Below are 23,747 nucleotides of genomic sequence, written 5' to 3'. Positions count from 1 at the left end.
GCGTTACCAAAAACTTGACAAAGTAAGCTATAGTACTAAGAGGATAATTCAATAAATCTTTTAGTCAAGTTTCTAATTTGGGTCTTGATGATCAAAGGGGCGGCCTGCAATATTTTCTTTCCTCCCAATGGGGGAATCAGCCCTGTAACCGGGACTGTTTCTGATGATTCATGTCCTGCCCACATCCACACTTTTCCTCTTTCCTGCCATAACTCTCTCACTTTGCTAGGTAGCAGACAGCTGCCCCTTCACAGAGGATGTCAGTGTGTGAGTGTTTAAATGTGTGAGTGTTTAAATGTGTGAGTGTTTAAGTGTGTGTGGGATGATGTATTAATCCAACCAGACAGAACTTCAGGTCTCCTATATGGCCTGAAAGAGGAAGGAGATGGGTGGATTGATGGATGATGGAAAACGAAACAATATAAAAAAAATAGAGGGAGAGAGAGCACAACCACTGGGAAAGAGAGAGGGAGAGAAAGAGACCACCAGAGAAGAAAAGACCATGAAGCCCTCATGAGGGGTTTGGTTCGGAAGACCGTGAAGCCCTCATGAGGGGTTTGGTTCCAAGCTGGCAGACACTAGTATGGGCAAAGAGAGACACTCCGGTCGGTCAGTGGAACCAGACAGTAACCTGGAGCCCAACCCCTGACCATCAGAGTCTCTAGCTTTTTAAAGGTAGAATGAGTGAAGTTTAATGGACAGGAAAGAATAAACGAAAAGAGAGAAAGACATAAAGATGTGATTTTCCCATGTCCTTTTTCCAACAGTATTCTGTAATGAGGACGTGGGGTTTGATCATATTCAGAGCTTGTGTTTTTTTGCTTTTCGTTGTTTCCAAGTCCCGTGCCAAAAGAAACACTTTCTCTTTGGTTCTCTCGGGTCGTATGGTCTCACAGTGGAAAGGATAGAGCACAGTACATGCCAATGCAATGCCAGTTGTTTAGTACATGTATTACATTTACCCTCTTCACCCTACTGAGCCAATCCAAACCGAGCTGCGTTGAGCTGAAAGGACAATGAGTGGAGAAAATATCGGAGCCAGTAAAGATGGGGTTGGCAATGTCTTCTGAAGCCCATATCCACTTCTGAAGGGCCTTTTATTACTAGTCAAGTTCAGATTGATAGCACCTAGAGAGGACATTATCTGATGTCAACATAATAGGGTTCTTTCCAGGGTTGTAGTACTCAGCATTTTGAGTGTCTCGGTCTTGTGTCGGATACATTTGTACTTGGTCTTGACTCGGACAGGAAGGACTTGTAATTTCTTCCCGAGAACAGCGGAGTAAAAAACTCATAATTATCAGCTTTCATTCAACGAGCACATAAAACTGCTTATCCAGGCCAAATATATACTCTTTTCTCAAAACATGAATATCTTAACAGTAGAAATGTGTGCGCAGTGGCGAACCATTTGGACCGGGGACTTTAGTGTGTGACAGGTTTGTGCTGCTCAAAGGACAGCAACTGTCACTTCTTAATCCCCACTGATGCAAAGTAGTGTAGTAGAGATACCATTTATGTAGTACAATAGTGAAATTATGCACAGAGTGGACTACACAATCGCAAAACATGTGCAATATATGAATATGCGCGCAGCACACACAGCCTAGTTTCGGCAGAATATCGTCTGCAGGCAGGAAGAGTATGCAGCTCTCAACTGGTTTTGGCATGGATCAGCTCACAGAATGACATCGGTAGCCGTTAGGTAGGAAAGATGTTTCAATTTACCAGTAAATGCTAACTAGGCAACAATGGGTGTGCAAACCAGATATTGAAAAAACTTAGTTTGAAGTCTTGGTTAGTAGGCTATTTGTGATGTACTGTTTGCGTTTGGGGTGTAGGGATGAGTTTGCCTGGTGGACACAGGCCCACCCACTGGGGAGCCAGGTCCTGCCCACCCAATCAGATTGAGCAAAAACAAAAAAAGAATGCATTATTATCACAAAAACACAGTTCCACTCACCAGATAATGATCATTTAAAACAACCCTTTCCTGCAGTCAAGGAACAAAATTGCCCTCTTTGGCCTCATGGGTGGAATGTTATTCATATTTAATAATGGTTTTTTTTACAGATAAATCTGGTGTTTCTATGTCAAACAGCTTTGTTTTATTTCATTCTTCAGATATATGCAGTGCCAGTCAAAAGTTTGGACACACCTGATCATTCCAGGGTTTTTCTTTATTTGTACTATTCTCTACATTATATAATACTAGTGAAGACATCAAAACTATTAAATAACACATAGAATCCTGTAGTAACCCAAAAAGTGTTAAACAAATATATATTTGTATATATATTCTATATTTGAGATTCTTCATAGTAGCCACCCTTTGCCTTGATGACAGATTTGCACACTCTTGGCAATCTCTTAACCAGCTTAATCTGGAATGCTTTTCCAACAGTCTTGAAGGAGTTCCCACATATGCTGAGCACTTGTTGGCTGCTTTTCCTTCACTCTGCGGACCAATTCATCCCAAATCTATGGTGTCAATTTCACACCATATGTATTAAATTCAAAATAAAATAAATTGTGAATACAAGTCCTCAACTGGCAGCTTCATTAAATAGTACCTGCAAAATACCAGTCTCAACATCAACAGTGAAGACGCAACTCTGGGATACTGGCCTTCCTCTGTCCAGTGTCTGTGTTCTTTTGCTAGTCTTAACCTTTTCTTGAAGCTGCCAGTTGAGGACTTGTGAAGCGTCTGTTTCTTAAACTAGACACTCTAATGGACTTGTCCTCTTGCTCAGTTGTGCACCGGGGCCTCCCACTCCTCTTTCTATTCTGGTTAGCGCCAGTGTGCCCTGCTCTAAGAAGGGAGTATTACACAGCGTTGTACGAGAGCTTCAGTTTCTTGGCAATTTCTCGCATGGAATAGCCTTCATTTCTCAGAACAAGAATAGACTGACAAGTTTCAGAAGAATGTTCTTTGTTTCTAGACATTGTGAGCCTGTAATCGAACCCCAAAACGCTGATGCTCCAGATACTCAACTAGTCTAAGGAAGGCCAGTTTTATAGCTTCTTTAATCAGAACAGCAGTTTTCAACTGTGCTAACATAATTGCGAAAGGGTTTTCTAATGATCAGTTAGCCTTTTAAAATTATAAACTTGGATTAGCTAACACAACGTGCCGTTGGAACACAGGAGTGATGGTTGCTGTTAATGGACCTCTGTATGCCTATGTAGATATTCCATAAAAAATCAGCCGTTTCCAGCTACAATAGTCATTTACAACATTAACAATGTATTTCTGATCAATTTGATGTTATTTTAATGGACAGAAAATGTGTTTTTCTTACAAAAAAAAAGAACATTTCTAAGTGACCACAAACTTTTGAATGGTATTGTACACATATCTTAAACACTGGCTCTTTCTCATAACAATCTGAGCAATTCAAGATTTGGTTGTGGGTTCCGAAATTACATTGTGCTTGAACTGCCATTTGGTTTCTCTTTGTGTCTCTACAGAAGGACGTGAAAGACGTATTCACAGCCATCACCTTTGAGGTGGCCTACACCCTGGGGAAGCATGTGGTGAACGGTCACCTGGACAAAGACCTGCCTGCTCTTACACCTGTACTGCGCTGGAGGAAAGGAGACAAGATGGCAGCAAAGAATGAGGTAACAGCTGTTGTTGCCTAATATATAGGTTGAATGAGGTAACAGGCTACAGCTGTTGTTGCCTATTATCTAGGTTGAATGAGGTAACAGGCTACAGCTGTTGTTGCCTATTATCTAGGTTGAATGAGGTAACAGGCTACAGCTGTTGTTGCCTAATATCTAGGTTGAATGAGGTAACAGGCTACAGCTGTTGTTGCCTATTATCTAGGTTGAATGAGGTAACAGGCTACAGCTGTTGTTGCCTATATGTAGGTTGAATGAGGTAACAGGCTACAGCTGTTGTTGCCTATTATCTAGGTTGAATGAGGTAACAGGCTACAGCTGTTGTTGCCTAATATCTAGGTTGAATGAGGTAACAGGCTACAGCTGTTGTTGCCTAATATCTAGGTTGAATGGGGTAACAGGCTACAGCTGTTGTTGCCTAATATCTAGGTTGAATGAGGTAACAGGCTACAGCTGTTGTTGCCTAATATCTAGGTTGAATGAGGTAACAGGCTACAGCTGTTGTTGCCTATTATCTAGGTTGAATGAGGTAACAGGCTACAGCTGTTGTTGCCTAATATCTAGGTTGAATGAGGTAACAGGCTACAGCTGTTGTTGCCTAATATCTAGGTTGAATGGGGTAACAGTCTACAGCTGTTGTTGCCTAATATCTAGGTTGAATAAGGTAACAGGCTACAGCTGTTGTTGCCTAATATCTAGGTTGAATGAGGTAACAGGCTACAGCTGTTTTGCCTATATTTAGGTTGAATGAAGTCACAGGCTACAGCTGTTGTGTCGCCTATATGTAGGTTGAATGAGGTAACAGGCTACAGCTGTTGTTGCCTATATGTAGGTTGAATGAGGTAACAGGCTACAGCTGTTGTTGCCTAATATCTAGGTTGAATGGGGTAACAGGCTACAGCTGTTGTTGCCTATTATCTAGGTTGAATGAGGTAACAGGCTACAGCTGTTTTGCCTATATTTAGGTTGAATGAAGTCACAGGCTACAGCTGTTGTGTCGCCTATATGTAGGTTGAATGAGGTAACAGGCTACAGCTGTTGTTGCCTATATGTAGGTTGAATGAGGTAACAGGCTACAGCTGTTGTTGCCTATTATCTAGGTTGAATGAGGTAACAGGCTACAGCTGTTGTTGCCTAATATCTAGGTTGAATGAGGTAACAGGCTACAGCTGTTGTTGCCTATTATCTAGGTTGAATGAGGTAACAGGCTACAGCTGTTGTTGCCTAATATCTAGGTTGAATGAGGTAACAGGCTACAGCTGTTGTTGCCTATTATCTAGGTTGAATGAGGTAACAGGCTACAGCTGTTGCCTATTATCTAGGTTGAATGAGGTAACAGGCTACAGCTGTTGTTGCCTATTATCTAGGTTGAATGAGGTAACAGGCTACAGCTGTTGTTGCCTATATGTAGGTTGAATGAGGTAACAGGCTACAGCTGTTGTTGCCTAATATCTAGGTTGAATGAGGTAACAGGCTACAGCTGTTGTTGCCTAATATCTAGGTTGAATGAGGTAACAGGCTACAGCTGTTGTTGCCTAATATCTAGGTTGAATGAGGTAACAGGCTACAGCTGTTGTTGCCTATTATCTAGGTTGAATGAGGTAACAGGCTACAGCTGTTGTTGCCTAATATCTAGGTTGAATGAGGTAACAGGCTACAGCTGTTGTTGCCTATTATCTAGGTTGAATGAGGTAACAGGCTACAGCTGTTGTTGCCTATTATCTAGGTTGAATGAGGTAACAGGCTACAGCTGTTGTTGCCTATTATCTAGGTTGAATGAAGTAACAGGCTACAGCTGTTGTTGCCTATTATCTAGGTTGAATGAGGTAACAGGCTACAGCTGTTGTTGCCTAATATCTAGGTTGAATGAGGTAACAGGCTACAGCTGTTGTGTCGCCTATATGTAGGTTGAATGAGGTAACAGGCTACAGCTGTTGTGTAGCCTATATGTAGGTTGAAATGTTCTCACAGAACATACTATAGTGACAACACCTTGCAATCATGCTAAGAGTTTTGGTGTAACGGCTAAGGTGTGTGGTTGACAGTCGCTGGTTCCAGGTTTGAGTCCTGGTTTGATTTACCCCCCGAATTCTTGCAGTACTCTCTACTGAGAGTCAACCATAATATTGTGACCATGAACACCATGGTTCCAAAGAAACCCCCAAGGATTGTGGTCAAAATACATTTTAAAACATTTAATCATGAGTTATTTCTAAATTATTTAGCTGCTGTACCCTGGGAGCTGATTTATCTAGAGGATGATTTAAATCACGCTACAGAATGTTTTATTGATTTGCTCACTGAGGTAATGGACCATCATGCCCCTATAAGAAAGAGTACAGTTGGTGCCCGCCCATCTCCATGGATTGATGATGAACTGGGTGAGGCTTTTTCTCAAAGAAATATGGCAAAAGTCTTAGCAGCCAAGTCAAAATGAGAAATTGATGAACAGAATTATAGAACATTACGTAATTATGCAGTTAAATTGAATCGAAGGGGGAAAAAGTTATTTTACAACAATGCTTTTACTGATTGTAAAAATGATTGTAAAAAGATATGGAACACAGTTAAGGGCTTACTTAGTACATCTATCCCATCATGCCCATCTAGTGTGGAGGTTGACAGGAGAATGATAACAAAACCAGTTGATATTGCCAATCAATTTGCAGATTTTTTGCAGATTTTTTCACAATCTTTAAACAAGATTTAAAAACAATTTAAAAATAGTATATAGAAATGTTGTGGGACTATAGTAGATGAAGAATCCATGTAAAAAAAACATTTTATATATATATATATATTTTTAGATTGAGTATTTATTGGGTCATTATGCTAGTGTATTATGTATGTTTGTAATAGTGTGTTATATGTGAAAGTGTGTTTGTATTATAATTGTATTTTAATGTTAAGGACTCTTGGAAGATTAGTCCAAATGGAGACTAAAAGAGATCCTAATACAATCAAATCAGAGTTGAAAGTAAATTATTTTCAAACAGGGACTGAAACATACAGTATATTTAGTTCCGATCAATTTCCTTTATGTTTTATAAATGTTTTAGGAGTCGACCCTCTAACACTGGTACCTGAAAGCAAAAGTATATTCTTCCTCTGTGTTAGCAGAGGAATGTCTAGAAATGACCTCAAAGAAATAACCTCAGATTATCGTTATGAGGTGGTTTCGGTTACCACCTGGTGTTGCCACGTGTTTTCTTTCCTTGAGCGGAATTTGGAAGATTGATCAATTTAGTTATTTTTTGATTACTCGCTGTCATGTTTCCTCTTCTAGACATGGTTCGAGAGGAACTGCCTGTCTGACGACTGTGCTGCTGACCTGAGACTCCATGGGAAACTACTGCTTTCTGGGTAAAAAAACACACTCACACTCTGTTCTTCTGTTTGACCACTCACTTGGTTTATATCTATTCGAGTGTATGTTTTGGACGTCTTTAACTATACTTGTCAGGACCAGAAGTCAGCCACAAGTAGTAAATGAACAAAAATGTGATCAACTGGGGATATTTTGTTGGTCCCCACAAAGTCAAATGCTATTTCTAGGGGGTTTAGGGTTATGGTTAGAATTAGAATTAGGGTTAGGAGCTAGGGTTAGATTTAGGGTTAAGGTTAGGTTTTCGGGTTAGGATAGGGGTTAGGAAAAATTGGATTTTGAATGGGACTGAATTGTGTGTCCCCACAAGTTTAGTTGTACAAGATTGTGTGTGTGCTAGCATGCGTTCTCTTCTGGCCTCTGCTCACCACTCTGCTATGAAAGGAGACTGAGGTCATGCTGTACACACTGAGGTGTGGGTGTGGTCAGTGGAACTATGATGTGTGCTCATTGCCTCTTGTTGTCATTGGAAGCCATCCATGCTTTCTCCATATTTAGTGAGGTAGGTCCTTTTCCTCTTGTTGTATGAATCATTGGCAGTGTGGACTTTTGGAAACCAATAGCTGTTGTAATTCAGTGGTTCACTGGTATTACTACTAGTATAACAGCTTAGTTATATATTACTAGTGTCCTTTGCTTGTGTGTGGAGTGAAAATCTCTCATAACTCCATTGTAGTTCTCATAATGACTTATAACTGAGAGTAATACCTTTAGAAAAGAAAGAAAGCTTCTTCTGAATGACCATAATATTCTCTACCAGGCTCCATATCCTCCCTCTAGCCTTGGCAAGAGTGAGGAACGTACGGAACGTCTCACAATCTTTTAACTGATTCTGTCTCTATCAAATCAAAGTAATTATTACATTCCTGCGGCTAGGCTCCACGTGCGGTCCCATCTGGCCCTAGGAGGAGTGAGGAATGTCTCTCTGAACGTGACCATCTCCAACGCAGGGGACGATGCCTACGACACCAACATCTACTTCAACTTCTCCAGAGATGTCTTCTATATCAACTACTGGCAGAAGGTTGGTTGTTGTTCTATTGTTGTTGTAAGTGGGGGCTGTTGTGTGAAAGGTTTCATACATTGATTGGTTGTTCTGTCTTTTCATTCTGCTGTCTCTTCATGACTATTGTTGTGTATGTTTGTTTACATGTCGAAATGTCGGTTGTTTACATTTTAGGACTCATGTCTAGTGTTTCTTTGGTTAGGGGTTGTTACGGTGATGTTCTGAAATTAATACATTTTAGGACTCATGTCTAGTGTTTCTTTGATTAGGGGTTGTTACGGTGATGTTCTGAAATTAATACATTTTAGGACTCATGTCTAGTGTTTCTTTGATTAGGGGTTGTTACGGTGATGTTCTGAAATTAATACATTTTGGGAAAGTTGAATTAACAGTTGATCAATGGTTACTGTAGGAAATGGAAGATTTCAGCAATCAGGAGGGAATAACCAGAAAGGGAACCCTACAACTGGGTATCCCACAGCTGAAAATTCTTTAAAATCTCAGAATTTTGGCTAAGTTTCTAGAATTATACAACTCTAACAAGAGCACAAGACCTAACTAAAATACTCCTCATTCAACAACACCATTCGCTGAGGCTATATTTCAACAACACCCATACAAACATAACATATACTACATACTTAATGAGTATATACTACATACTATTAGTTGATATTAGTATATTGTAAAAAACGGTATCCTATCAGCTGAGCGTCCTAGTGCTTTGCCTGTCTTCCGGAAGTTGATGCTGTTATGCAACCTCTTGCCTGCTTGTTAGCATAACAAATTATTAGCTAGACATTATACGACTTTGGATGTGTTCTTAAATTCAATTTGGAGTTCCTGAGTGCTCTTAGACTGCACTCTGGGCGCAGCGTTTCCCTCTCGGAGCGTTGAGAGCGCAAACTGGACGCTCTGGCAGGAGATTAGGGTTCATTCAAGCATTCTGACCTTACAACGACAGTCAAGCACCCAAGATAACTTGCTGACGTTGTCTAACTTGCTAGCTTCTTCCAGACACAAATGAGAGAACACCTCACTCTGACCATTTTACCCACCCTAGCAGAGCTGGTTATCCAGAGCGTTGTTGACTGTAACTGTGCTGCTGGCAACAATTGAATTATTATTATTTTTTTGCCAAGGTTTACTGACAATGCTAAGAATGACTAAGATTGACTGGAATGATCAAGTCAATAAGCATTGGTTTTGATAGCATATAGGTACTATACTGGCAAGCTTGATATATTCGTAGCCAACTAATGTTAGGTAGCTAGCTAACATACCGGTACATACTGTTGTAATGATGTGCTATGTGGTTCGTACGGATTGTGTGGCTAACAAATTGTCAGCCAATATAACGTGTAAGGTAACTTATTTGAAAAGTCACTACTTTATTACATTGCTCAACATTTTCTTCACAATTGTCATAATTAGTTAAAGCAATGAATTTGTGTCCGCTCTCGTTGGACTTCCGCCATTTTCTCCAAATCTGAAAACGATGTGAAGCCATGCCCATTTTTAGAAGAATTGCATTATGGGCCCTAAAAGCACGGAACTAATGTCCACTGCTTGTGTACTTCTAATTTTGGCAAATGTAGTACAACATCCAGAAACTTTTGGCATGCAAACTACAGTGGGGCAAAAAACTTATTTTGTCAGCCACCAATTGTGCAAGTTCTCTCACTTAAAAAGATGAGGCCTGTAATTGTCATCATAGCTACACTTCAACTATGACAGACAACAGGAGCATTTTTTTCCAGAAAATCACATTGTAGGATTTTTTATTAATTAATTTGCAAATTATGGTGGAAAATAAGTATTTGGTCACCTACAAACAAGCAATATTTCTGGCTCTCACAGACCTGTAACTTCTTCTTTAAGAGGCTCCTCTGTCCTCCACTCGTTACCTGTATTAATGGCACCTGTTTGAACTTGTTATCAGTATAAAAGACACCTGTCCACAACCTCAAACAGTCACACTCCAAACTCCACTATGGCCAAGACCAAAGAGCTGTCAAAGGACACCAGAAACAAAATTGTAGACCTGCACCAGGCTGGGAAGACTGAATCTGCAATAGGTAAGCAGCTTGGTTTGAAGAAATCAACTGTGGGAGCAATTATTAGGAAATGGAAGACATACAAGACGACTGATAATCTCCCTCGATCTGGGGCTCCACGCAAGATCTCACCCCGTGGGGTCAAAATGATCACAATGTCCCCTTGCTTAAGCCAGTACATGTCCAGGCCCGTCTGAAGTTTGCTAGAGAGCATTTGGATGATCCAGAAGAAGATTGGGAGAATGTCATATGGTCAGATGAAACCAAAATATAACTTTTTGGTAAAAACTGAACTCGTCGTGTTTGGAGGACAAAGAATGCTGAGTTGTATCCAAAGAACACCATACCTACTGTGAAACATGGGGGTGGAAACATGCTTTGGGGCTGGTTTTCTGCAAAGGGACCAGGACGACTGATCCGTGTAAAGGAAAGAATGAATGGGGCCATGTATCGTGAGATTTTGGGTGAAAACCTCCTTCCATCTGCAAGGGCATTGAAGATGAAACGTGGCTGGGTCTTTCAGCATGACAATGATCCCAAACACACCGCCCGGGCAACGAAGGAGTGGCTTCGTAAGAAGCATTTCATGGTCCTGGAGTGGCCTAGCCAGTCTCCAGATCTCAACCCCAGAGAAAATCTTTGGAGGGAGTTGAAAGTCCGTGTTGCCCAGCGACAGCCCCAAAACATCACTGCTCTAGAGGAGATCTTGCCTGAAGGAATGGGCCAAAATACCAACAACAGTTTGTGAAAACCTTGTGAAGACTTACAGAAAACATTTGACCTCTGTCATTGCCAACAAAGGGTATATAACAAAGTATTGACAAACTTTTGTTATTGTCCAAATACTTATTTTCCACCATAATTTGCAAATAAATTCATTAAAAATCCTACAATGTGATTTTCTGGATTTTTTTTCTCATTTTGTCTGTCATAGTTACAGGCCTCATCGTTTTAAGTGGGAGAACTTGCACAATTGGTGGCTGACTAAATACTTTTTTGCCCCACTGTATATCCATACTATGACCAATAAGCATACTATATACTCAATTTATATCACAAATAGTATGGTTAGTGCGGTAATAGTATGGTTAGTGAGTATTCGAACACAGCTTATACGTTATGATGTGAAACGTATTTGAGACAGTATTTTCCAGCATTCATAGTATATCTGATTGTGAACCTCCACATTTAAGCCCAGACTTTTTCCCCGAAACTGTAACTGTAAATGTGTTTCCCAGAAGAGGGGGCGGGCGTTGGCTCTAGGCTAGAGGTTAGGTTAGTGTGCTGTCTGTCTGTCAAAACATTGGCTAGAGAAACATGGCATCTTACTCAGGTCTGACTAGGTCTGTCTGCTGTTATCCTATGCAACAACAATAGTCAGAGAGCAGACAGACCTAGTCAGACCTGAGTAAGATGCCATGTTTCTCTAGCCAATGCTTTCTCTACACCAATCCAATTAGTTTTAATTCCATGATGGGGAGTGTGAAACTGTATGAAAGGGTAGTGTGCACATGTATGGAAGGGAAGTGTGCATGTGAATGGAAGGTGAGTGGAGAATGGGGACACAGCCTCAGTTTTTGTAAGGCCAGCAGAACAGACCTAATCATACCCGGGAGAGATGCCATGTCAGTCAAAGCTTAGGAAAGAGGGAGGGCAGGAGGGAGGGAGATGAATGGACATTGAATATAAATTCAATCTAATATGCACAATAATATTTGACCTAAAATATTGCAAAAATAATATTTTAAGAGTTTTCGTTTCACCTGGCTCATTGAATGAACTATTAACTTCAGGTTTAGTATTGGTTTACCTCCTGTAACAGACTCTTTCTTTGTCTGGGAAGCTAATAGGTTGAGGTAGTCTGTTTAAGTGTGTAGAATACAGTATGCTAGTATGGGTATTCCAGCACAGCTTATGTTTCCTACAGTCGTCAGACTAAGGCTGTTGCTGTGTGTGAGACTCCTCCAGACCTGGGTTTAAATACCTTTGAACTGATCTCAAATACTTTATAATATATAATGTATATTAGCTTTACTTAATTGAGCTTGCCTGTTGCAATGGAGCCAATGGAACAGTCCATAAAGTGCAAACCCCACAACACCTGGCACTCAAGGCAAAGTATTTGTGAGAGAATCCTGTGTCCTCTTTTAATAATGTTTCCTTCCTGTCTGTGACTTCCTGGTCCCGCTGATCTCTCTAACTATCAGCTTCTTAAACAAAAAGTCTCTCAACCTAGCAGCTTTTTAAACTTCTTCGGGATCGGTGTCCCATCCATAGGACGGTTGAGCTAATGCGATCAGCATGAAGTTGTAAGTAGGAAGAACATTTCCATGGACATATCTGATATTGACGGAAAGCTTAAATTATTGTTAATCTAACTGCACTGTCCAATTCACAGTAGCTATTACAGTGAAAGAATACCATGCTATTGTTTGATGAGAGTGCAAAATGTTGAACATGAAAAGTTGTTAATAAACAAATTAGGCAAATCTGTGCAATCTTGATCCAAAATTTGAACAGAAATTCATTTGATCAGTCTAAAACTTTGCACATACACTGCTGCCATCTAGTGGCCAAAATCTAAATTGCTCAAATAATGCATTATGGCCTTTCTCTCATCAAAGATGATGGTACAAAAAACATACAAAATATTATTTTTTTCTTCTTTGTATTATCTTTTACCAGATCTATTGTGTTATATTCTCCTACATTAATTTAACATTTCCACAAACTTCAAAGCATTTCCTTTCAAATGTTGTCAATACTATGCATATCCTTGCTTCAGGGCCTGAGCTACAGGCAGTTCGATTTGGGTATGTCATTTTTAGAAGAAAATTGAAAAAGGGCAGAGATGAATGAGTATTTACTACATACTATATACTTTTAGATAATTTTAGAATACTGTAAATGAACAATATCCTTTCAGTTAAGCATACTAGCTCTTCGTCTGTCTACTGGAAGTTGATACGGTTGCTATGCAAATTTTTGCTAGCTAGTTAGCATAACAAATTACTAGGTAGACATTTTACGACTTGTGTGTTGTTAAATTCATTCTGAAGTGCCAGAGTGCACTCGTGAATTCAGAGCATTTTCAGATTGTCCGTTTGTAAATTCCGAGCATTTCGCTATCGGAGCGCACTGGACGCTCGGGCCGAGGAGTAGGGTTGATTTGAGCATTCTGACCTTACAACGGCAGTCAAGCACCCAAGCTAACGTTGGCTAGCTTGCTAGCTACTTCCAGACACAAATGAGATAACTCTTACAATTTTACTCACCCTAGAGCTGTTAGCACTTTTCATGTTATCCAGAGAGTTGGTGACTGTAACTGTGCTGCAGGCAACAATTTAATTATGTTTTTTTTGCCGACGTTTACTGACACCGGCCATATTCAACGGGTGTTGAGCGCTCAACATTTTCTTAAAGTTTGTCATAATTAGTTAAAGCAATGAATTTGTATCTGCTCTCGTACTTCGGCTGCATATTTTCCGCCATTTTCTTCAAATCTGAAAATTATGTGAAGCCACGCCCATTTCCTGAAGAATTGCCCTAAATAACAGAAATAGTGGCCTCTGCGTGTATACTTCATATTTTGGCGAATTTAGTACAACAACTGGGAACTTATGGGTTACTAATGACATACATACTATGACCAATAATTATACTATATACTCAATTCACATCACAAATAGTACGGTTAGTGTGAGTATTCAAACACAGCTATTGACTTTTGTAATTGCTTCTGCCTGCTGGTAGAATTCAGGGGTGTTTATGTGACCTCTCTCTGCTCTGCAAGGGTTCTGTTAGGGTCAGCTCCCGCTCCTCCTCTGAGGCTCTTTCTCACTCTGTGTGTGCCTGTGTGTGCTGTGTGTGTGGAGCTGAGTGTGAACTCCCGTTCCCCCTGATTTTAAGAGTGGTGGTCTGGTTATCTCTCTGTTGTTCTTGCAACCAGAGCTGTTTGAAAACCAGGGAGGTGAATTAGTTTCAGAAGCTCATCTCACTCCTCAGAGTGGGGTTGGCACTTTTATGACTATACTCTTGGTTCCATTGCACCAGGCAAGCTTATGTTCATCATGACAGGTCCGGGGTTTGTGATAGTCAGAACCTCTGCTACAGGCTGTTGTGGTAAAGTAAGAAGTAAACAAACGCCTATAGCAGAGGTTCTGGCTATAAACATTGTGTGGGACCAGGCTGGTGTGGTACTAGTTTGAGGACATGTAACCAGAGCAATGTTGTGATTTAGAGAACCATTTCTGTAAAGTCCTGCTGTGGCAAGCTCATATCAAAGTCTAAATACGGAAAGTTTTTTAACTGAACTAAAGACACAGAAGAAAAACACTCAAGCCTTAGCCAATTAGAGTCTTTGGCATGAATTTTAAACATTTATTTAACCTTTATTTAACTAGGCAAGTCAGTTGAGAACAAATTCTTATTTACAATCACGGCCTACCAAAAGGCAAAAGGTCTCCTGCGGGGACTGGGATTAAACATTTAAAATAAAATAAAAATATAGGACAAAAGACACATCGCGACAAGAGAGACACCACAACATTACATTAACAGAGACCTAAGACAACAACATAGCATGGCGGCAACACATGGCAACACAACATGACAACATGGTAGCAACACAACATGGTAGCAGCACAAAACATGGCACAGACAACAGCACATAGGGCAGAAGGTAGAGACAACAATACATCACGCAAAGCAGTCACAACTGTCAGTAAGAGTGTCCATGATTGTGTCTTTGAATGAAGAGATAAAACTGTCCAGTTTGAGTGTTTGTTGCAGCTCGTTCCAGTCGCTAGCTGCAGCAAACTGAAAATAGAAGCGACTCAGGGATGTGTGTGGTTTGGGGATACAATAATGAAAACGACATGGGGGAAAACACCAGTGAAAGATTGAGAGAGAGAGATGAACAAACAGACAGTAGTCCTCTATTCCCTAGTCTCCCCACAGAGAAAGGAAAGCTCTGCTCTGTTATCTCTCAAGGCCCTGCCAGGTGAGTGATGGGGAATCAGGCTACCCCCCCTCTCTGAAATCAATTCAAATTGCCTTATTGGCATGGGAAACATATGTTTACATTGCCAAAGCAAGTGAAATAAACAAATAAATATAGGTTGTATTTACGGTGTTGTTTGTGCTCCTCTGGGTGCCCTTTTGTCATAGCAATGGGCCACACATCTTGCTGCTCTGATTGCACATTGTGGTATTTACATTTACATTTACATTTAAGTCATTTAGCAGACGCTCTTAACCAGAGCGACTTACAAATTGGTGCATTCACCTTATGAATTTATCAATATTGGATTTGTTTTCAAATTCTTTGTGGTTCTGTGTGATCTGTAGAAAATATGTCTCTAATGTGGTCAAACATTTGGTGAAGTGCAGCTCAGTTTCCTGTCTTCTCTTGAGAGCCAGGTCTGCCTATGTTGGTCTCTTCAATAGCAAGGCTATGCTCACTGAATATGTACATAGTCAAGGATTTTTGCTATGTTAGCTGATTTATTGAAGACGAAGGGCACAGCCCCACACTAACCCCCACCCGGACCTGGAGCTGGGGAACTGCTGAGTAAGGAGAGCAGGGTGTCGAAGGAGGAGGGGAGGCAGGACGATAGGTGTGTGGAGTGATTTTCTGTTTCCTCGTAAATGTGTCAGCAGAGCAGGGAAATCCTAATGACTGGTAATGGTTGGTAGTTGCTATGGCAATACGAGGAGGACGAGAATTTGTAATAGTGATAGTTGTATGCATTTGTTTTCCCTCATAATTATGTGAGCAGAGGAGGGAGAGGTAATATGCAGCATACAGTATCTTTAATCTCCCTGGTAAATATGCAGCATATCCAGGAGTTACGAGTCTAGGTAAAATCCACATGACATTAGATATCACTGTAGTTCCCTATTGAATACTGTAACCAGGTCACTCCCTATTGAATACTGTAACCAGGTCACTCCCTATTGAATACTGTAACCAGTTCACTACCTAATGAATACTGTAACCAGGTCACTCCCTATTGAATACTGTAACCAGTTCACTACCTAACGAATACTGTAACCAGGTCACTCCCTATTGAATACTGTAACCAGGTCACTCCCTATTGAATACTGTAACCAGGTCACTCCCTATTGAATACTGTAACCAGGTCACTCCCTATTGAATACTGTAACCAGTTCACTACCTAATGAATACTGTAATCAGGTCACTCCCTATTGAATACTGTAACCAGTTCACTACCTAACGAATACTGTAACCAGGTCACTCCCTATTGAATACTGTAACCAGTTCACTACCTAATGAATACTGTAACCAGGTCACTCCCTATTGAATACTGTAACCAGGTCACTCCCTATTGAATACTGTAACCAGGTCACTCCCTATTGAATACTGTAACCAGGTCACTCCCTATTGAATACTGTAACCAGGTCACTACCTAATGAATACTGTAACCAGTTCACTACCTAATGAATACTGTAACCAGGTCACTCCCTATTGAATACTGTAACCAGGTCACTCCCTATTGAATACTGTAACCAGGTCACTCCCTATTGAATACTGTAACCAGGTCACTCCCTATTGAATACTGTAACCAGGTCACTCCCTATTGAATTCTGTAACCAGGTCACTCCCTATTGAATACTGTAAGCCAGGTCACTCCCTATTGAATACTGTAACCAGGTCACTACCTAATGAATACTGTAACCAGGTCACTACCTAATGAATACTGTAACCAGGTCACTCCCTATTGAATACTGTAACCAGGTCACTCCCTATTGAATACTGTAACCAGGTCACTCCCTATTGAATACTGTAACCAGGTCACTCCCTATTGAATACTGTAACCAGGTCACTCCCTATTGAATACTGTAACCAGGTCACTCCTATTGAATACTGTTGAATACTGTAACCAGGTCACTCCCTATTGAATACTGTAACCAGGTCACTCCCTATTGAATACTGTAACCAGGTCACTCCCTATTGAATACTGTAACCAGGTCACTCCCTATTGAATACTGTAACCAGGTCACTCCCTATTGAATACTGTAACCAGGTCACTCCCTATTGAATACTGTAACCAGGTCACTCCCTATTGAATACTGTAACCAGGTCACTCCCTATTGAATACTGTAACCAGTTCACTCCCTATTGAATACTGTAACCAGTTCACTCCCTAATGAATACTGTAACCAGGTCACTCCCTATTGAATACTGTAACCAGGTCACTCCCTATTGAATACTGTAACCAGGTCACTCCCTATTGAATACTGTAACCAGGTCACTACCTAATGAATACTGTAACCAGGTCACTCCCTATTGAATACTGTAACCAGGTCACTCCCTATTGAATACTGTAACCAGGTCACTCCCTATTGAATACTGTAACCAGGTCACTACCTAATGAATACTGTAACCAGTTCACTACCTAGTGAACTGGTTACAGTATTCAATATCTAATGAATTCTGGAACCAGTTCACTACCTAATGAATACTGTAACCAGTTCACTACCTATTGAATTCTGTAACCAGTTCACTACCTAATGAATACTGTAACCAGTTCACTACCTAATGAATTCTGTAACCAGTTCACTACCTAATGAATTCTGTAACCAGTTCACTACCTAATGAATACTGTAACCAGTTCACTACCTAATGAATTCTGTAACCAGTTCACTACCTAATGAATACTGTAACCAGTTCACTACCTAATGAATTCTGTAACCAGTTCACTACCTAATGAATACTGTAACCAGTTCACTACCTAATGAATACTGTAACCAGTTCGCTCCCTATTGAATTTTTAAAACATTTTTTTTTTTTTTCACCTTTATTTAACCAGGTAGGCAAGTTGAGAACAAGTTCTCATTTACAATTGCAACCTGGCCAAGATAAAGCAAAGCAGTTCAACACATACAATGACACAGAGTTACACATGGAGTAAAACAAACATACAGTCAATAATACAGTAGAAACAAGTCTATATACGATGTGAGCAAATGAGGTGAGATAAGGGAGGTAAAGGCAAAAAAAGGCCATGGTGGCAAAGTAAATACAATATAGCAAGTAAAACACTGGAATGGTAGATTTGCAGTGGAAGAATGTGCAAAGTAGAAATAAAAATAATGGGGTGCAAAGGAGCAAAATAAATAAATAAATAAAATAAATACGGTAGGGAAAGAGGTAGTTGTTTGGGCTAAATTATAGATGGGCTATGTACAGGTGCAGTAATCTGTGAGCTGCTCTGGCAGCTGGTGCTTAAAGCTAGTGAGGGAGATAAGTGTTTCCAGTTTCATAGATTTTTGCAGTTCGTTCCAGTCATTGGCAGCAGAGAACTGGAAGGAGAGGCGGCCAAAGAAATAATTGGTTTTGGGGGTGACTAGAGAGATATACCTGCTGGAGCGTGTGCTACAGGTGGGTGATGCTATGGTGACCAGGGAGCTGAGATAAGGGGGGACTTTACCTAGCAGGGTCTTGTAGATGACATGGAGCCAGTGGGTTTGACGACGAGTATGAAGCGAGGGCCAGCCAACGAGAGCGTACAGGTCGCAATGGTGGGTAGGTCATGGGGCTTTGGTGACAAAACGGATGGCACTGTGATAGACCGCATCCAATTTGTTGAGTAGAGGGTTGGAAGCTATTTTGTAAATGACATCGCCGAAGTTGAGGATTGGTAGGATGGTCAGTTTTACAAGGGTATAGCATGAGTGAAGGATGCTTTGTTGCGAAATAGGAAGCCAATTCTAGATTTAACTTTGGATTGGAGATGTTTGATGTGCGTCTGGAAGGAGAGTTTACAGTCTAACCAGACACCTAGGTATTTATAGTTGTCCACATATTCTAAGTCAGAGCCTTTCAGAGTAGTGATGTTGGACAGGCGGGCAGGTGCAGGCAGCGATCGGTTGAAGAGCAGGTATTTCATTTTACTTGTATTTAAGAGCAATTGGAGACCACAGAAGGAGAGTTGTATGGCATTGAATCTTGCCTGGAGGGTTGTTAACACAGTGTCCAAAGAAGGGCCGGAAGTATACAGAATGGTGTCGTCTGCGTAGAGGTGGATCAGAGACTCACCAACAGCAAGAGCGACATCATTGATGTATACAGAGAAGAGAGTCGGTCCAAGAATTTAACCCTGTGGCACCCCTATAGAGACTGCCAGAGGTCCGGACAACAGACCCTCCGATTTGACACACTGAACTCTATCAGAGAAGTATTTGGTGAACCAGGCTAGGCAATGTGGTGATTGACAGAGTCGAAAGCCTTGGCCAGATCAATGAATACGGCTGCACAGTAATGTTTCTTATCGATGGCGGTCAAGATATCGTGTAGGACCTTGAGCGTGGCTGAGGTGCACCCATGACCAGCTCTGAAACCAGATTGCATAGCAGAGAAGGTATGGTGAGATTCGAAATGGTCGGTAATCTGTTTGTCGTCTTGGCTTTCGAAGACCTTAGAAAGGCAGGGTAGGATAGATATTGGTCTGTAGCAGTTTGGGTCAAGAGTGCCCCCTCCCCTTTGAAGATGGGGGTGACCGCAGCTGTTTTCCAATCTTTGGGAATCTCAGACGACACGAAAGAGAGGTTGAACAGGCTAGTAATAGGGGTGGCAACAATTTCAGCAGATAATTTTAGAAAGGAATACTGTAACCAGGTCACTCCCTATTGAATATTGTAACCAGGTCACTCCCGATTGAATATTGTAACCAGGTCACTCCCGATTGAATATTGTAACCAGGTCACTCCCTATTGAATATTGTAACCAGGTCACTCCCTATTGAATACTGTAACCAGATCACTCCCTATTGAATACTGTAACCAGGTCACTCCCTATTGAATACTGTAACCAGGTCACTCCCTATTGAATACTGTAACCAGATCACTCCCTATTGAATACTGTAACCAGGTCACTCCCTATTGAATACTGTAACCAGGTCACTCCCGATTGAATGCTGTGGTGGCAGGTAGCCTAGCGGTTAGAGCGTTGGGCCAGTAACCAAAAGGTTGCTGGATTGAATCCCAGAGATGACTAGGTAAAATTCTGCCGTTCTGCCCCTGAACAAGGCAGTTAACCCACTGGTCCTCGTTAGGCCGTCATTGTAAATAATAATTTGTTCTTAACTGACTTGCCAAGTTAAATTTAAAAAATGTTTTACTGTAACCAGTTAATTTAGGAGTTTTCCAAACTGACAATAACAATAGTATTTTAAAATATTAAGACCTGCGTTAGGGTTCACTGCAGGCCTAAATTAAGACATTTGTCATATATATGTTCAGAACTTTTGTGAAATAGCACAGTTACAAATAGAAATCAAACTGAATGGACATCAGAAATAGGGTAGGGACTAAAAACAAATAGAAAATAGCTATTGTGACTGTGAATGTATAGTGTGTATAAGATGTTTAGATGTATAGATTGAAGGTAAAAGCCGAAGTGTTTATTAGTTTACTCAAATTGGGGGATCGGTGGTAGGGTTTGCCGGGAATAATAATAAAGGTATATTCTTTAAAAAAGTATGTATGTCTATATAGGTATGTGTATGTATATATGTGTATATGTATGCATGTGTGTATGGATATATACAGTGGGGAGAACATCTATCACTCCAGTGTTAATGATAAGAAGTATGGAAGTATGCTTGGGGTCTTTGTCCGTTTGGAAGCACAAGCTTTTTCAGTTCTGCCCACAACTGTTCTATAGGATTGAGGTCAGGGCTTTGTGATGGCCACTCCAATTCCTTGACTTTGTTGTCCTTAAACCATTTTGTCACAACTTTCGAAGTATTTTGTGGGGTCATTGTCCATTTGAAAGACCCATTTGCGACCAAGCTTTTAACTTCCTGACTGATGTCTTGACATGTTGCTTCAATATATCCACATCATTTTCCTCCCTCATGAAGCCATCTATTTTGTGAAGTGCACCAGTCCCTCTTGCAGCAAAGCACCCCCACAACAGGATGATGCCCCCCCGTGCTTCACGGTTGGGATGGTGTTCTTTGGCTAGCAAGCCTCCTCCCTTTTTCCTCGAAACATAACGATGGTCATCATGGCCAAACAGTTACATTTTTGTTTCATCAGACCAGAAGACATTTCTCCAAAAAGTATGATCTTTGTCCCCATGTACAATTGCAAACCATAGTCTGGCTTTTTAATGGCGCTTTTGGAGCAGTGGCTTCTTCCTTGCTTATTGGCCTTTCGGGTTATGTTGATTATAGGACTCGTTTTACTGTGGATATAGATACTTTTGATCCTGTTTCCTTCAGCATCAGCACAAGGTCCTTTGCTGTTGTTCTGGGATTGATTTGCACTTTACGCAACAAAGTACATTCATCTCTAGGAGACAGAACGTGTCTCCTTCTTGAGCGGTATGACGGCTGCGTGGTCCCATGGTGTTTATACTTGCATACTGTCGTGTCTTTACTATCATTAAATTGAAGACTTCGTTTTTATCAAAGATCCTCTGTAATTAGTATTACATGATCAAACTGATTAATCATGTAACTGTAATTAACTAGGAAGTCGGGGCACCAAGGAAAATATTCAGATTGCAAAGTTATAATTTCCTAATATAACCTTTCAGATATTTCCATATCTGATCAATCGTCTTCTGATTAATGAATGATTTATTTTACCTCACGTTAGTCTCATTCCAAACGTTGTAAATTGTTGGTTATCTGCACGAACACAGTATCAGTCATCCATACATCAATTGTCTTAAAACATGTATTTATTAACTAACTAAACAATCACAGAAGTGCACACACACACAAACAAACAAAGTAAGGGCCTGTCCCAGGATGTCCGACCCTAACTGGTTCATGGGCGGTCCTCTGATTTAGTTAAACTCAAAAGGGAATTGGAGTTTCCTTCATTAAACAGTCCAAAATCACATTACACAATTTTACAAACAGTATCATCCTCACTCATTCATCTTGTACAACAATTCGATGTAAACCTCATATCTGAGGCTATTATATAAATAGCATGATGGTAATGTGGCCGCACCGTCACCCATGAGCCTCACCAAAATGTAACAAACGGACCAGTTTGTAGCTGGATTCTTCACCGATCTTTTATACCTTCTCCGGAACATAAATGTTGTTCGGACCTCAAGTTCTGTGAGGTGGAAGACATTCCTTTGTTCTCTATGAAAATTCACTCTGTGTGGCCATGAGGAGATTCTCTCCTCAGGAATTTACGTCCTCTCTCTGACCACAGCAGTCTGGTTGTAGGAGCAGAGAGCGGGGGATGGTGCTCGCTGTACCCAAAGAGGGCAACGTCATGACAATACTATTGTTTGTACAGATGAACGTGGTACCTTCAGGCGTTTCAAAATTGCTCCCAAGGATGAACCAGACTTGTGGAGGTCTACAATTTTTTTCTGAGGTCTTGGCTGATTCATTCTGATTTGCCCATGATGCCAAGCGAAGAGACACTGAGTTTGAACGTAGGCATTGAATTGCAGGTAGGCCTTGAATCTCCAATTGAATCAAATGATGTCAATCAGAAGCTTCTAAAGCTGTTTAAAGGCACAGTCAACTTAGTGTATGTAAACTTCTGACCCACTGGAATTGTGATACAGTGAATTATAAGTGAAATAATCTGTCTGTAAACAATTCTTGGAAAAATTACTTGTCATGCACAAAGTCGATGTCCTAACAGACTTGCCAAAACTATAGTTTATTAACAAGACATTTGTGGAGTGGTTGAAAAACGGGTTTTAATGACTACACACACACACACACACACACACACACACACACACACACACACACACACACACACACACACACACACACACACACACACACACACACACACACACACACACACACACACACACACACACACACACACACACACACACACACACACACACACACAGTCCCGCCCTGTACACACACACACACAGAAACAGCAGCCCCTTAGTGAACACAAACTGTTTGGTTTCTTCCTCCTCTCAGGGTTAGTGTTTACACACACACCATTTGGGACACAGAGTGGACATAGAGGTTGACCTCCCTATTACTATCCTGTCCTACAGAGAGATCTTTTATTTTATTTTTGTGCTGTAGTGTTTTCCTTTCTGATTCTCTGTCTCTCTCTCTGTCTTTCTCTCTGTCTTTCTCTCTGTCTTTCTCTCTGTCTTTCTCTCTGTCTCTCTCTCTGTCTTTCTCTCTGTCTCTCTCTCTGTCTCTCTCTCTCTCTCTCTCTCTCTCTCTCTCTCTCTCTCTCTCTCTCTCTCTCTCTCTCTCTCTCTCTCTCTCTCTCTCTCTCTCTGTCTGTCTGTCTGTCTGTCTGTCTGTCTGTCTGTCTGTCTGTCTGTCTGTCTGTCTGTCTGTCTGTCTGTCTGTCTGTCTGTGTCTCTCTCTGTGTCTGTGTCTCTCTGTGTCTCTCTCTCTGTGTCTCTCTCTCTCTCTCTCTCTCTCTCTCTCTCTCTCTCTCTCTCTCTCTCTCTCTCTCTCTCTCTCTCTCTCTCTCTCTCTCTCTCTCTCTCTCTCTCTCTCTCTCTGTGTTTGTGTTTGTGTTTCCCCTCCAACAAGTTCATTCCTCACAGGCACAGTTGTTATATATTGTGAAGTGAGTATTTCACTGTGATCATATTTTCTCTGTGCTGCCTCCACCTTGGTTCTCACTGTTTCCCCCGTCCCTCCCTCCCTTCTCTCTCTCTCGCTCGCTCTCG

The 23,747-nt window shown here is 41.0% G+C and overlaps 1 protein-coding gene across 1 annotated transcript in view; it reads left to right on the top strand.

The window, feature by feature from the left end:
- The window catches only part of LOC124038637 (integrin alpha-9-like), a 153,587-nt gene that overhangs the window by 95,576 nt on the left and 34,264 nt on the right, over positions 1-23,747 (top strand). The window contains exons 16-18 of the mRNA XM_046354722.1: positions 3,472-3,624; positions 6,914-6,990; positions 7,889-8,036. Of these exons, the coding sequence (XP_046210678.1) occupies positions 3,472-3,624; positions 6,914-6,990; positions 7,889-8,036 (378 nt within the window). The remainder of the gene's footprint in view (positions 1-3,471; positions 3,625-6,913; positions 6,991-7,888; positions 8,037-23,747) is intronic.

This window comes from Oncorhynchus gorbuscha, linkage group LG06 (genome assembly GCF_021184085.1).
Source record: "Oncorhynchus gorbuscha isolate QuinsamMale2020 ecotype Even-year linkage group LG06, OgorEven_v1.0, whole genome shotgun sequence".
Taxonomy (NCBI): domain Eukaryota; kingdom Metazoa; phylum Chordata; class Actinopteri; order Salmoniformes; family Salmonidae; genus Oncorhynchus; species Oncorhynchus gorbuscha.
Note: the sequence above shows the minus strand (reverse complement) of the source record. Positions and strands in the feature narration are given on the sequence as shown.